Source organism: Rhinichthys klamathensis, unplaced genomic scaffold, assembly GCF_029890125.1.
Source record: "Rhinichthys klamathensis goyatoka isolate OS25496 unplaced genomic scaffold, OSU_Roscu_1.1 h1tg000050l_1, whole genome shotgun sequence".
NCBI lineage: Eukaryota > Metazoa > Chordata > Actinopteri > Cypriniformes > Leuciscidae > Rhinichthys > Rhinichthys klamathensis.
In genome coordinates this window covers 2,315,001-2,329,671 of record NW_026606596.1, presented here as the reverse complement: position 1 = coordinate 2,329,671, position 14,671 = coordinate 2,315,001, and the positions used below count along the sequence as shown (strand labels likewise).

General features: G+C 41.2%; 1 protein-coding gene across 2 annotated transcripts in view; it reads left to right on the top strand.

Annotated features, from left to right (window-relative positions):
- The window catches only part of grm5a (glutamate receptor, metabotropic 5a), a 36,902-nt gene extending 23,683 nt beyond the window's left edge, over positions 1–13,219 (top strand). For both annotated transcript variants that reach the window (XM_056247708.1, XM_056247709.1), the window contains exons 4-9: positions 310–545; positions 2,270–2,516; positions 2,744–2,912; positions 4,412–4,538; positions 8,724–9,663; positions 11,589–13,219. In XM_056247708.1, coding sequence (XP_056103683.1) covers positions 310–545; positions 2,270–2,516; positions 2,744–2,912; positions 4,412–4,538; positions 8,724–9,663; positions 11,589–12,465 — 2,596 coding nt within the window. In that variant the 3' untranslated portion in view covers positions 12,466–13,219. The remainder of the gene's footprint in view (positions 1–309; positions 546–2,269; positions 2,517–2,743; positions 2,913–4,411; positions 4,539–8,723; positions 9,664–11,588) is intronic.
- The last annotated feature ends 1,452 nt before the right edge of the window (positions 13,220–14,671 follow it).

Genomic DNA, 14,671 nt, shown 5'->3' with positions numbered 1-14,671 from the left:
GAGGAAGAAAACAGATTCATCTCTTGTCCAAAGATTCCTTTATTGCTTAATAGGGAAGCCTTGGAGCATATCCATCTCATGGAGAGGTTTATTACACCCTCCAGAGTCTGTGACAGTACTGTCAGTATGAAATACTGGGCGGCTGTGTTCTCAAGACCTAATTCATAGTGTAACCTGGTCATAATAACTACTGGGCTTTGGCTGTTATGTGGGTCAGTTTGGACTGGGAGGCTCCCCGTATGTGTCTCAAGGGAGTTTGTTCTATAAATAAGCCCTTCATTACTCACTTGTCTCTTGCACACTTTGCAGCGACGGCTGGGCTGACCGCTATGATGTCACTGATGGCTTCCAGAGGGAGGCAGCTGGGGGAATCACTATCAAGCTTCAGTCTGCTTACGTCACATGGTTCGATGATTACTACCTGAACCTGCAGCCGGACACCAACATCCGGGACCCCTGGTTCATCGAGTTCTGGCAGCACCGCTTCCAGTGCCGGCTAAAGGGTCATCCTCAAGAGAGTCTCAAATACAACAGGACCTGCACCAGTGAGTGGAAGATGATCTCTGACCATGACAGACCCACAGCTTACATGATTTTACGACATTTTAACTCTTGTCTTCTCATCAGTTCATCCCTCCATCTGTCTGTCTGTCAATCTGTCCATGCATCCAACCATATACTGTATACAACCATTTGTTTTTCCATCAATTGACTCTCTCTCTCTCTCTCCTCTCTCTCTCTCTCTCTCTCTCTCTCTCTCTCTCTCTCTCTCTCTCTCTCTCTCTCTCTCTCTCTCTCTCTCTCTCTCTCTCTCTCTCTCTCTCTCTCTCTCTCTCTCTCTCTCTCTCTCTCTCTCTCTCTCTCTCTCTCTCTCTCTCTCTCTCTCTCTCTCTCTCTCTCTCTCTCTCTCTCTCTCTCTATATATATATGTATGGGCGGCAGTGGCTCAGTGGTTCATGTAGGTTGTCTACAAACCGAAAGGTTGGTGGTTCAATCCCCGGTTCCACCTGACCAAGTGTCGAGGTGTCCATGAGCAAGACACCTAACCCCAGCTGCTCCCGACGAGCTGCTCCCGACTTTTTTCTGTGAAAGCGCTATATAAATGCAGTCCATTTACCATATATGTCTATCCATCCACCTGTCTATCTCTCTGCCTGATCATTATTCCATCCATCCATACGCCATCCATCAGTTATTTAATCTATCCATCCAGTCATCCATCCATCCATTCATCCATCCATCCATGCACCTAAGTTATAGAACTCATTACCTGCATCTACTAGGAACTCTGCTTCTTAAGACATCTTTTTAGTCAAGCTTTAAATTTATAATTTTTACAATGTATTTTTTATATTAATTATTTTTTGTTTGATTTGTTATTTTGTTCTGTACGAGTTGTAGCGCTTAGAGTTTTAAAAAGGCACACTACAAATACAATTTAATATCTTTATTATTATCCATCCATCTATCCATCCATCCACCCGCCCATCTTTCATTACATTTATTCATTCAACCATTCATTATTTATTTATCCATTCATCTATCTATCTATAAAATTAGTATTTTATTCCATCACTGAATTCAGCTATTCGTCATCCATCCAGTTGTCATTCATCTATTCATTCATCCATCCATCAGCTATCATCCATCCATCTGTGTTACAGTCTTTCATTCAACTATTCATTATCCATCCATCCATCCATCCACCCATCTATTCATTCAACTATTCATCATTCATTTATCCATCCATTTATCTATACATTCATCCATCCACCCATTTATACATTAGTATTTTATTCCATCAATTCATTCAGCTATTCATCATCCATACAGTTGTCCATTCATCTATTCATTCATCCACCCATCATCTATCATCCATCCATTCATTCATGTAGCAGTCTTTCATTCCATCTGTTCATTCAACTATTTATTATCCATCCATTAATTCATCCATCAATAGTCTATCTGTCCATCAATCCATTATCTGTCCATCAGTCTTTTATTCCATCAATTTATCTATTCATTCATCTATTCATCATCCATTCCTCCATCCATTAATTCGACCATTTATTTATCTATCCATCTAATAATGAATCTTTCAACAAAAATGTTATCAAATGAATTACAAAATATCAGTATATGCTGAGATAATCCCCCAAATGATGATAAAGACATTACTATGTCAGATGAAAGCACTGAATCGATATTAATAAAAAAGGATGACTTTAGAATTCAATATATTGTTTGTTTTCACTACACCATTTCACAGAGAAAGAGTTGCTCCGACACCAGTATGCTCAGGACACGAAGATGGGCTTTGTGATTAATGCCATCTACTCTATGGCTTACGGCCTGCATGCCATGCAGAAGTCTCTGTGTCCCGGCTATGCAGGCCTCTGTGAAGCCATGCGGCCGATTGATGGAGGTAAACTCTTAGAATTCCTCATGAGGACAAACTTCAGTGGTGTCTCGGGAGAAGTAGTGCTGTTTGATGAGAACGGAGACTCCCCGGGGAGGTAGGAATCTTTCATATTCTGCTCCATTCACTAGTCAGAATGTGCTTCTAAGCTCCTTTCAAAGAGAATGAAAACAATCTCTCGTTGATGTCATCGTGAAGTCATTTTCAAAAGTATCTTCCTTCAGACTGAATGGCTATATGGGCAAACCATGTTGATGGTTTTAAGAATGACTCTAGGTTAACCATTTCACACCCATGACATTGCTTTTACATGTGTTTTTCTAGGTATGAGATTATGAACTTTAAACAGATGAGTGAGGAGGACTATAGCTACATCCACGTGGGCAGCTGGGACAACAGTGGGCTGAAAATGGATGACGAGGAGATTTGGGCCAACAGCAGTGCCATCATCAGATCAGTGTGCAGTGATCCCTGTGAAAAAGCTCAGATAAAGGTGAAAAATGCAGTGAAATAATACACAGACTTTACACAGACTGCTTAATGTTGCTCAGAGGTGGCATAAATGTAATTTACACAGCAATTCTAACTGCATATTGTTATACAAGGGGCTTAGGTGGATCAGAGCAGGCATAATTTAGTCTTGCTTTTATGCTGCAATGTGTCTTTAAACAGAATTTTGAGCAGGCACAAAGCAGCCTTAGGGTAACTCTTGCCAAAATTTAATCTAGGCTCTTTTTGTTAATCTACCCGAGTCAAACTTTCATGTAAAAGCATAATTTGAATGGAAACGCCCCTTTTAAGATTGACCGTATTTTCGTTTTAGGTCAAATTGCCTTTTGAGTGGGAGTGCATGGATGGCTTCCATGTTAGCATCAAAATCGCTATTTTTAAAACACTAAGAAGGCTCGACACAACATAAAACTGTGCTCGAAGTATCACCAGGGGCTCTACACATGAACTTGAGCATTGACTACATTGTTTGTGTACACAAAGTTTACTAAAAAGAAAGGTTTTGAACAACTCACTGTAGCTGTTGTTCTTCCCGGCCGCCGGCATTTTGTCAGTCAAAAATAGTCGATCTGTATCACTGAATCATTTCATTATTATATGAGGATCCTTTGTCAAATTCAAGGTCAATATTGATTTTCACTAACGACAAAACAACAAATTATCCGTGAATTTATATAGAACTAAGCTTTAGAAGCTTTCCATTTTTACTCTCCTTCCTGTTACATAACCTCGTACAAAACCTTTCTTTTTAGTAAACTTTGTGTACACAAACAATGTAGTCAATGCTCAAGTTAATGTGTAGAGCCCCTGGTGATACTTAGAGCACAGTTTTATGTTGTGTCGAGCCTTCTTAGTGTTTTAAAAATAGCGATTTTGATGCTATCATAGAAGTGCCCCATGCACTCCCATTCAAAAGGCAATTTGACCTAAAACAAAAATACGGTCAATCTTAAAAGTGGCGTTTCCATTCTAATAATGCTTTTTCACGAAAGTTTGATTTGGGTAGATTAACAAAAAGAGCCTAGGTTCAATTTTGGCAAGAGTTACCCTTTAAGTCAGCTGTGTAAAGATGCCTTAATATAGCCTTTTTTTTCAAAAACTGATATCTCTAATCATGTGGCTTAATAGGAGAGGTGTTTTCAGCAGAATTACAAATTTGAGTGTGACTTACATATTTGATTGTAAATCTGTATCAGACTTACAAACTTAAGCGCAAAAAAAAAAAGATCCAGACTTATGCAAGAGTCTGAGCCATCTTTAGGGAGGAGACTATCATCTAAACTTGGAGGTGGAACTTTAACCACTCAAAACACCTTAGGAACCACATATCAATGCACTAAAAACCACTTAGAACCCCTTATTAACCACATAGACGTGCTCTGCAACCACCCACAATAATATAGCATTGTGGTTGCGGCTTCGAGTGCAAGCATTTTCTTCACAAAAATCTATAACATGACCGGTCTGTTCTGACCACCTCAGGTTATCCGTAAGGGTGAGGTGAGCTGCTGCTGGACCTGCACTCCGTGTAAAGAAAACGAGTTTGTGTTTGATGAATACACCTGCCGTGCGTGTGAGCTTGGATCCTGGCCTACAGATGACCTCACAGGTGATTCTACATCCCCTTTCAAAGCAAAATGTTCTTCTTGTAGTTAATCTAGAAGTCACAACCGTCTTTTACCCATGATTCTAAAACACGTAGACCAGCCACATAAGCCTATCATCTTGTACAACAGTGTGTGATATAAGTATCTGGGTCACGGAATAGCATAGGAGACCCATTTATCTCTTAGAGCGTTATTTGAGAATCTGGACCATGGCAACTTCATGCCAAAAACAGAGATTTGGACTTGGCGGGGGTGCCCATCAGAATGTTCCAGAATTGCTGTCAAGCGTAAGCCCTGAAGCAGCAGTCTCTCAGCATGCAGTACATTACTGAGAGCCGAGGCCTCTCTGCTATTCATGCGAGAGCCTGAGTGCCAATTTTCGACATTTAGTAGCAGTTGATTTTATACCATATATTTATTTTACAAGGATCTTCAATATAGTTTATGTACTGTACAAATACTCTGTAGCAAAGATGGTGCACATGTAAATATATAAATAGGAGAAATCCAAATGTTCAATGTGGTGGCTACAGTCTCACTTAAAATTAAAGGGGTGGTATGATGCCATTTTCACAAGATGTAAAATAAGTCTTTGATGTCCCCAGTGTGTATGTGAAGTTTTAGCTCAAAATACCCCACAGATATTTTTATATAGCATGTTAAAATTGTTACTTTTTGATGGTGAGCAAAAACGCACCGTTTTTGTGTCTCTCTTTAAATGCAAATGAGCTGCTGCTCCCGGCACAGAGGGCGGAGCTACAATAGCTTGTGTCCTTAACAGCTTCGATTACCTCACACAGACATGCACTGAAAATTTCAAACACTTTTAGCATTTTATGTTTAAACAAAAGTAGGACAATGATGGAGAGACTCAAGATGAAGTGACAACATTTCTGATTGGTTAGTTGATGAATTTATGTAGCTTATGTGTAGTTATCTTCTAGTCATTGATTAGCATATTCTGTCATGATAATCTATAAATCGCATTCCTGGGGGCGGGGTTTATGTAAATTTTAGGGTTTGTGATGTCACTAACCCGGGAGGAAGCTCATGTAGTCCCTACCAGCCGTTTATTGTAGTCCTTAAAAAGCAATTTCTTTAAAAGAAATGATCTCCCTTTGCTTTGAACTTTGAGCTTCATAACTCTGCAGATGTTGTTTATGCTCAAACAGCAACATTACACACTAACTAGTTAAGAAAGTTAGAAAAGTGAAATCAAAATCAACCACCCTATTAAAACAACAAATCACATTTTTAAGCTCAAATCACTCTTAAAAACTGTATTTTTCAAGCTGATCCAGCTAATGTATAGATGCTAAAATTCTCATAATCAAGAGTAAATGGTAAAACTTTATAATATGTTAACATTAATCAGGTCCCAGGTCAAAGATGAAGGCAGAATAAGTATTTCCCAATATCAGCTAGATTAATTCTACACAAGCAAACAGCATGAAACCATGTGCTACCCACAAACAATACCGGACCATGAGTGATACAAACTTAAATAGACAGAGATATTGAACTAAATCATAAGCAGCTGTGATGATTAATCAGTGTTCATATAAACTAATGATTGGCAGGAAACTGAGACAAAGGAGAACATGTAACAGATACTGTCAGGGAGGAAAGGTGGGTGCTTGGGTGGGTGGACAAGGAGCCAACGAAGGGCTGATGAGAGGAGATGGCGAAGTGGTGATAAAAGCAGGCAGAACAGACCAAGGAGGTGATGGGGAAGAAGTCAAGGAGAAGATGGATGGAGTAGCCGGGTGGTGATGACCCAGAGCTCAGCCATGACGATAGCCCACGGCGGAGTCGATGGAGGGAGAAGCCAAGGTGTTGACGTGGCCGATGACATCCGTGGGACGACCGACAGAGACAGAGCCGATGTTAGGGGATCCCAGGGTGCAGACAGAGAGCTGATGGGCTTGAGTGACACCGCTGGCTCTGGAGACCAAGGCAAGGGTGCAGCGACGAGTGCTTGAGGTGAAGCCCGAGTGACTGAGGACTTAGGTGGAGCCGGTGTGCTCGAGGACCAAGGTGGATCCGGGAGAGAGGGCGGAGCCCGATGGAGCCAACGTGGTCGGAGAGACGTAGCACCGCGGATGGCTCATAATTCCGAGGCGCAGGCAGGGTAACGGCTGACCAAGGTGGAGCCGGAGGTATGAGGGTCTCCGGTGGAGACGAGGGAGGGCGGAGCCGCCAGGATGAGGTGGAGCGAAGAAATCAGAGGTCGGAGGCAGAGCCAAAGGATCCCCTCGCTCAGGCCAGGCAGGCGGTAGCATGACAGAGGCGGGGCTGGAGGACTGGCTGAGCTTTGCTGTGATGGTGACAGAGGTAAGTTTGACGGGATCAGTAGTGTTATTTGGTGTTCTTGCTGAGCGATGATACCGTTTCTCCACTGGCTAGAACCAGCGGTGATGATAGTTCTGCTGATGACTCTGATGATGAAAGTTCAGGGTGGGACGCACAGCTTCAGAGTCCCAATCGATCAGCCAGTCCACTGTGTCGAGCTCCACCAGGATGATGTTTGTCAGCTCACACCTCTGGTCAGAATTGCGCTCCGGGGCGTTATTAGACGCTGTCGTCAGACTCAGGGTTCGCGGTGGGCGGAAGTTCTCCGTCTGCGGGGGGCTCTGGCATTGTCGTCTCTGTGGTTAGGGGTGGTGGTGAGCTGGGCTCTGGGTTTGACTGCGGTCTGGATCAGGGGTAGACACTCTACAGACACCAGATGATAGCCTCCTTCCAGTCAAGTTCTGTGGTGTCTGGGAGGTCTACTGGATGGTAGTAATTAGCCCTGACCCTCTAATGGACTTCCATTAGAGGAAGTCCTTCTCGGACTAGGGAAGCGATTTTTGCTGCATAATCAATTAGTGGTCTGGTATTTTGTAACAATCCCAGGTCAAAGATGATGAAGAAAGCAGAATCCCAATAACAGCTAGATTTATTCAACACAGGCAAACAACATGAAACAGTGTGCTACGCACAAACAATACCGGACCATGAGTGATAGAAACAGAGGAACTTAAATAGACAGAGATAATGAACTAAATGATAAGCAGCTGTGACGATTAATCAGTGCCCATAGAAACTAATGACTGGCGGGAAACGAAGACAAAGGAGAACACGTGATTGAAATAGCAAACTAAAAGTCCGTGGAAATGAAACTAACTGACCATAAACGTGACAAGGGGGTTCTTCAAAAAATATTTTAGGTCAGGCCAGGGGATTGGCTGACAAAAAAGTTTGGGAATCTTTGATCTAGATTAGTAAATTTGGTAAAAAAATGTTTGATCATTGTGAGAGCATGATTCATAAACTAATGTTAAGTAATGAAACCTTATTGTCAAGTGTTACTGTCACTTGAATATAAGCATTAATGTTTTTTCCTTTTAGCTGGACCAGTCTGAAAAATACTGAGTCCTTAAAAATACTCCTTATATTGAGTTTAAGGAGCACAATTTATGATGAAATTGGTGTCATATTTTATTCCTGATTTGAAACGTAATTAAAGTGTAATTTCGACAAACATTTACAGAGATTTTGGAGATTTTGGAGCATGGTTAGCTGCCCTGGGGCATTATAAATATGGCTGCCGATATCGATGACTTGCCCTAAACGGACTTTCACAAAAGCCTTTGATAATCATGGCAATAACTTTCCAGAGTAGCTCTTGTTCAGATAACAGTGTATCTGACCTGTAAAAACAGACCAAACCTTCACAGTCTCATTTGATCAACCTCATTAAAGGCTATCCAAATTAAGACTCAGTTTCATCCTCATTCTCTGTCTCTTGATGCAAATCGCACATGCTAAATATATCAGCGCTTGTTGATGTCAGCCTGTAATGCATAATGCATGATGCTTAGTTGAACGGATGGTTTTGTTTGTTTTTGCACAGTTTTATAAAGTTGTACGGTAATTCAGCATAACGATGGATGTTCTCCTTGCAAGTTTAAATGTCACACATCAGTGATTCTAAATAATCATAGACAAGGGGATTATACCGACTTGCTTTTTTTTTTTTTTTTTTTTTTTTTTTTTTTTTTTGCTTAAGCTGTTTATTTAACTTTTACAATACTATCAGGAAAAAGATACATAAAACATATTGTCCGCATTAAATAAATACATATATAGACTTGTAGTAGTGCCTAATTACATTAACGTCTTTTGAAATTCCTGTCCCTCAGGCTGTGAGCCAATCCCGGTGCAGTTCCTTCTGTGGGGAGATCCTGAGCCTATCGCCGCCGTGGTCTTCGCCTGCCTTGGCCTGCTCGCCACCATCTTCGTCACTTTAGTCTTCATCAGGTTCCACGATACGCCGGTGGTGAAGTCCTCCAGCAGGGAGCTGTGCTTCATCATCCTGGCTGGCATCTGTTTGGGGTATCTGTGTACATTCTGCCTCATCGCCAAGCCGCATGTGGCCTACTGTTACTTGCAGAGGCTAGGCATCGGGCTCTCGCCTGCCATGAGCTACTCAGCCCTGGTCACCAAGACCAACCGCATCGCTCGCATCCTTGCGGGCAGCAAGAAGAAGATCTGCACCAAGAAGCCTCGTTTTATGAGTGCCTGTGCCCAACTGGTCATCGCCTTCATACTGATCCTGATCCAGCTGGGCATCATCGTGGCGCTCTTCATCATGGAACCTCCACAAGTGATCTACGACTATCCGTCCATACGCGAGGTGCACCTAATCTGCAACACCACCACACTCGGAGTGGTGGCGCCTTTGGGCTACAACGGGCTGCTCATCCTCAGCTGCACCTTCTACGCCTTTAAGACCCGCAACGTCCCCGCCAATTTCAACGAGGCCAAATACATTGCGTTTACCATGTACACCACCTGCATTATCTGGCTGGCTTTCGTGCCAATTTATTTTGGTTCAAACTACAAGATAATCACCATGTGTTTCTCCGTTAGCCTCAGCGCCACTACTGCGCTGTGCTGCATGTTTGTGCCCAAAGTCTACATCATGTTGGCCAAACCTGAGAGGAACGTACGCAGCGCTTTCACTACGTCGACGGTTGTGAGGATGCACGTGGGTGACGGGAAAGCTGCCTCGGCCGCTAGCCGGTCTAGCAGCTTGGCTAACCTGTTCAGAAGGCGAGGCTCTGGCACAGACACAGTAAGGTCAGTATGAGAGCAGTGTTATTTTAGTATTTTTTTGCTTTTATTAATATTTGGATTTTCATACATATTTTCAGTTTTTGTTTTAATTAATTAATTTAGTTATTTTGTTATATGGATTTGTAATTTACCATTTAGGTGTAATTTTATATTTATTTCATATGTTTTACCCTTAGTTTTTGTTACAAATTTTAATGCTTTTGTTTACCTTAAGATTTTATTTTATTTTATTTTATTTTATTTTCAGTTACCAAAATTGTTTTGAATAGTTTTAGTTAATAATCCTGCATGATAGGTTACAAAAAAATGCTTGGTCATAATTACAGACTTTAATTTTTTTTCAGCTGTCTAAAGTTGGGTATTGACATCTTATTTTTTCATGTATGGTTCTTTGGTTTAATTGGATTTACACTGAATGGATTTAGGGATAATGAGGCATAACGTGTCAATTATTTTTATGTCAGTTTGGAAAATCCTCATTTTCTTCCTCTTTATAAAAAGACGATGTGCAGTCACTACCCTCAAATGCAGAAGCTGCTTCTGACAAAATAAATAAATAAATAAAGCTCACATTAAATCTGTTTATCTCTCAGTAATGCCTGCCAAAGGTTTGCTTTTGAGGATGAAAATGAGTTTAGACTGAAAATGAATCAACTCTCCAACTGAGCATATTTTAGAGCACATTAAAAAACTGCCAATATTCCCCTCGAAAGAGAAAAAGAGCCCCAACCAATTACCCTGTCTGCCTGTGAATCATTCCTGGAGCAACTCAGTAGTTTCATGCATTTGGGTCGATGGGTCCCCAGGTGCATTAGGAGAACTAATGTTAGAGATTTCCTGTCTGAAGTACAGGACTGGATGAGGGTGGTAATTGTGCTTGGAATGGATGGATTTGAATGGCTTATGGTAGGGTCAGTTCTCTCTTGCCTTTAGATTTAGGGCCCTATTTTAACGATCTTTTTAGCGCTTGGTCTAAAGTGCACGGTGCAAGTGCACTTAGGGTGTGTCCGAATCCACTTCTGCTAGTTTAACGACAGGAAAAATGGTCGGCGTGCCCAGCACATGGTCTAAAAGGGTTGTCCCTATTCTTTTAATGAGTAATTGGTGTGTTTTGGGCGTAACGTGCAAAAATTGTGTAATTTTACATTCCCTTCTAAAGCCAGTTGCGTTCAGTTGGGTTCGCTATTCACATAGAAGAATTTGCAAGCGGAAAGACTGAACGTCTCCAGAGAGCTCGTGTGCGAGGTTAAAGCGCGCAAGCAGACCATCTAGCCTACAGGACAAGCCGGATCCCACCATATCTTTATGTACACAATATTAATCTTTTACATTGTAATCCATTTATTTTTAATATTTGGCTAGTTTGTGTGCTGCTGCCCTGTGTGTGTAATAAGCAGAGTGGACGCACATTGTGCACCCGCCTATAGGTGCACATTACTAACGCGCTCTTTAAATAACAAAAAAATAAGACTTTTGACCAGGTTTTTGCCCATAGGCGCACAAATAGGTGAAAATGTATTTGCTATTTAAACAACGTGGCGCAGGACGGGAAAATGATAACTGCGTCGGGTTGAAACTAGCAAAAAACACTTGCGTCACGCCTTGCGTCACGAGTGTTTGATAGGGCCCTTAATGTTTCAAACTAGCAAGGGCATAGCAGCCATGTGGGGGGGAGTCCCTCTTCGTTTTTTGGTGTTTCTGTGCCCTGCATAAATCCATACAAAAAGTCTATAAATTCAGTCTCAATTTCTCGGTTTTGGGAAGGTTGTTAGTTGCTCAACTGATATACACTATATATACTGATGTATATATACACTTTATAACATTTAGTATACTATACTGTACTATACTAAATATTATGTTAAATTGTTATGTGTATTTATGTATAATTAATCAATCAAATACACATTGCTGTTTTCTTTCCACAGTTCCAATGGCAAAACGGTGACTTGGGCACAGAACGAGAGAAGTTACAGGCCAAACCTGTGGAAGCGGATCTCAATCCACATTAAGAAAAAGGAAGAGGCCAACCAGATGGCCATTATCAAGCCCTTCTCAAAGGGCTGTGATCGGCCGCCAGACCAGGTGAAGCTGGCATACGACGGGTCTCAGAAAAACCAGCGCTACCCTGTAACCTACCACCCCCGGACCCCTTCGCCGCTGCCGACCGTGTGTCAGCGACCTCCGCTGCAGAGGTGCGAACTGGAAGAGCGCGATGAAGAGCGTGCGACAGTGGTGACTATACCCTCATACTTGACGGAGCGCTTGCATCATGGCGGCCCGCCCCAGACCTCCATCATGGATCAGATCAGCTGTGTGGTCAGTCGATTCACGGCGAACATCAGTGAGCTCAACAGCATGATGCTGCCCGGGTCACCGCCGGGAACAGCCGCGAACACCACCGCCCCGGTCCCTAGACCCTGCTCACCCTCTTTCCGTCTCCACCCGCAAGAAAGGCCACATCCCACCACCGTCACCACCTACGCAGATGTGGTGGCCGTAGCAAACACCAACCCTCGTTCCGCGGTCGGCATCACCGGGGGCATCATAGCCGGTGGGAGTAGCAGGGCTTCACCTGCCAGCCTTTTTGACAGCACCTACGACTCCTCGTGTGCGGTCAGGACCACTGATTTTGAGGATCTGGGCGCCTTGACACCCCCCTCGCCATTCAGAGACTCCTCCGTGGACTCGATCAGCGAGTCTCCCACATCGCCAGCCTCAGAGCTGCCGTTGTGTGAGCCCTGCTCCCCAATATACGACCAGCTGATGCTTCGGCACTACAGCCAGAGCTCCTCTTCACTCTGAGAGATTATTCGGAGCGCAGGAAGGAGACCAAGAGGCAATTTCCGAGAGCGCGCATCTGCTTAGATTGCAAAACCCAGTTGTAAATGTCAAGGAGTGTAAACTCTTAATATAGACGCACTCGCTGAGGATGTTTTATGGTGCTTGGAATCCAGCCCGTCCTCAAAATCCCGATCTGCGTAGGGAAAGGCACTTCACCAAACTGCTTTTCAGATAATTAAGGATGTACTTGATATGCTCTCGTGCTCTGACAAAGTTTATGGCCCTTCTTGGCAAGAAGTTACTGATGTTGGTCAGTCTGTAGACCGGAAGATTTAATAACATTCCAACGACGTCAATCCACACAGGTGTGTAAAATAACAAAACTCCTGCTCCAGGTGATGTCATTTTTATCTCTCCTGTTGCCTGTCAGCAAGATGTCTGAACGTCTTGCACGGTTCTTCACATACAAGGGAAGTGCAAATGTTTGAATGTAGGACCAAATTGAGCCTTTGAGCGCAAAGCAGTTTGTTTAAATATTGGTCATTTTCTTTATTACCCTAGTTTAGAGGTTGCATGTTGTGCCACTTTATATAACTAAAATAATATCTATTATTATATTTTTCTTAATAAATCAAATAGAAGGAATGTAAGGGCAAGTTTATTTAGATACCGCAGAAATCTGACATTTATTCATTTATATAAACATGTCCCAGACTATTACTTGAAGTATTTCATGATTAATCATTTTAATTTGAAACATGGAATTTGACATTTTTGGTAAAGATGATGCAAACTGATAGTTGATACAATAAAACTCAACTTTTTACACTATCATTCAAAGGTTTGGGGTCAGTAAAGTTTTCATTTAATGAAATTAATTAATACTTTTATTCAGCAAGGATGCATTCAATTGATCTAAAGGGACAGTAAAGACGGTGTTGTAACAAAATTCTGTTTCAAATCAATGCTGTTATTTTTAACTTTCTGTCCTGAAAAAAAAAAGTATCATGGTTTCAAAAATATTAGGCAGCACAACTGTTTTCAACATTATAATAATAATAATAATAAGAAAAGTTTATTTGAATGATTTCTGAAGGATCATGTGACACTGAAGACTGGAGTAATGGCTGCTGAAAATTCACCTTTGCATCACAGGAATAAATTACATTTTAAAATATATTAAAATTGTAATTTAAAATAGTTTTAAATTGTAATAATATTTCACAATATTACTGTATTTTTGATCAGATAAATGCAGCCTTGGTGAGCATAAGAGACTTACTAACCCCAAATAATTTGAATAGTAATATAAGTTAACAAGTGATTTATACATAAAGCAATATATATGAATGCAGGGCCTATTACAACAAATATAAGTATATGATTTGCAAATCATTTCCTTTTTTTTTAAATCCACTCAGGCTTTTGTTCCAAATACATAAATACAGTAGATGAGCCAAAAACAAAGTGTCATTACACTGTGGACATGATTCTTACACAGGGCATTACAGTTGTTGTTGATAAAACCTATAAACCACATTAAAGTCTCTATTAAAGATAAGATTTTTTTTGTATGAACTTTATGAACTACTTTAGGCTAAAATGCTCAGACTAAGAAGAAACGCACATTGTACCTACCAACAGACATCTATATTCTTTTAATCAATGTGCAATATTCTTCTTGAATATGTGTAATGTAATATGGTCATGTTTGCATGCAGAACAGTGCCATTAGCTAAAATAAGTGCTTAATGTTCTTTTGAGAACTTTTGTACATTTTCTAAAAGTCTTTTGCATTTTTCGCTCTTTGCCTTTTCTGACAAGATGTTCATAGAATGTAGATTTCGACCGTGTGTGTGATGTATTTTTCTACTAAATATTTGTGCTTATTCAATATGATGGTCATAGTGGATTAAGCTTTGTGACAGTGGGACGAATGTAGCTTGCAATATTTCTGTTACTTGGAGGTTTTATTTATGTTGTGGATACTGGATAAGTATTTTTTATTTCTCTTCAAAGCGTGTAAAAAATATTGGTTTTACCTGAGTGTTATTAAAGGGGGCTCAATTACAAATGTTTCTCTCTTTTTATTTTAATCGTTAAAAAATATATTCAGGGTGAATAGTTAGAGTATTGAGGTATTTGGAGATGCTGTGCTCCAAGGCTGGAGTTTGCGTAGTTGTGTCATTTTCACAGTTTCCATGATTAAGTGTGGAATGCAGTTCCA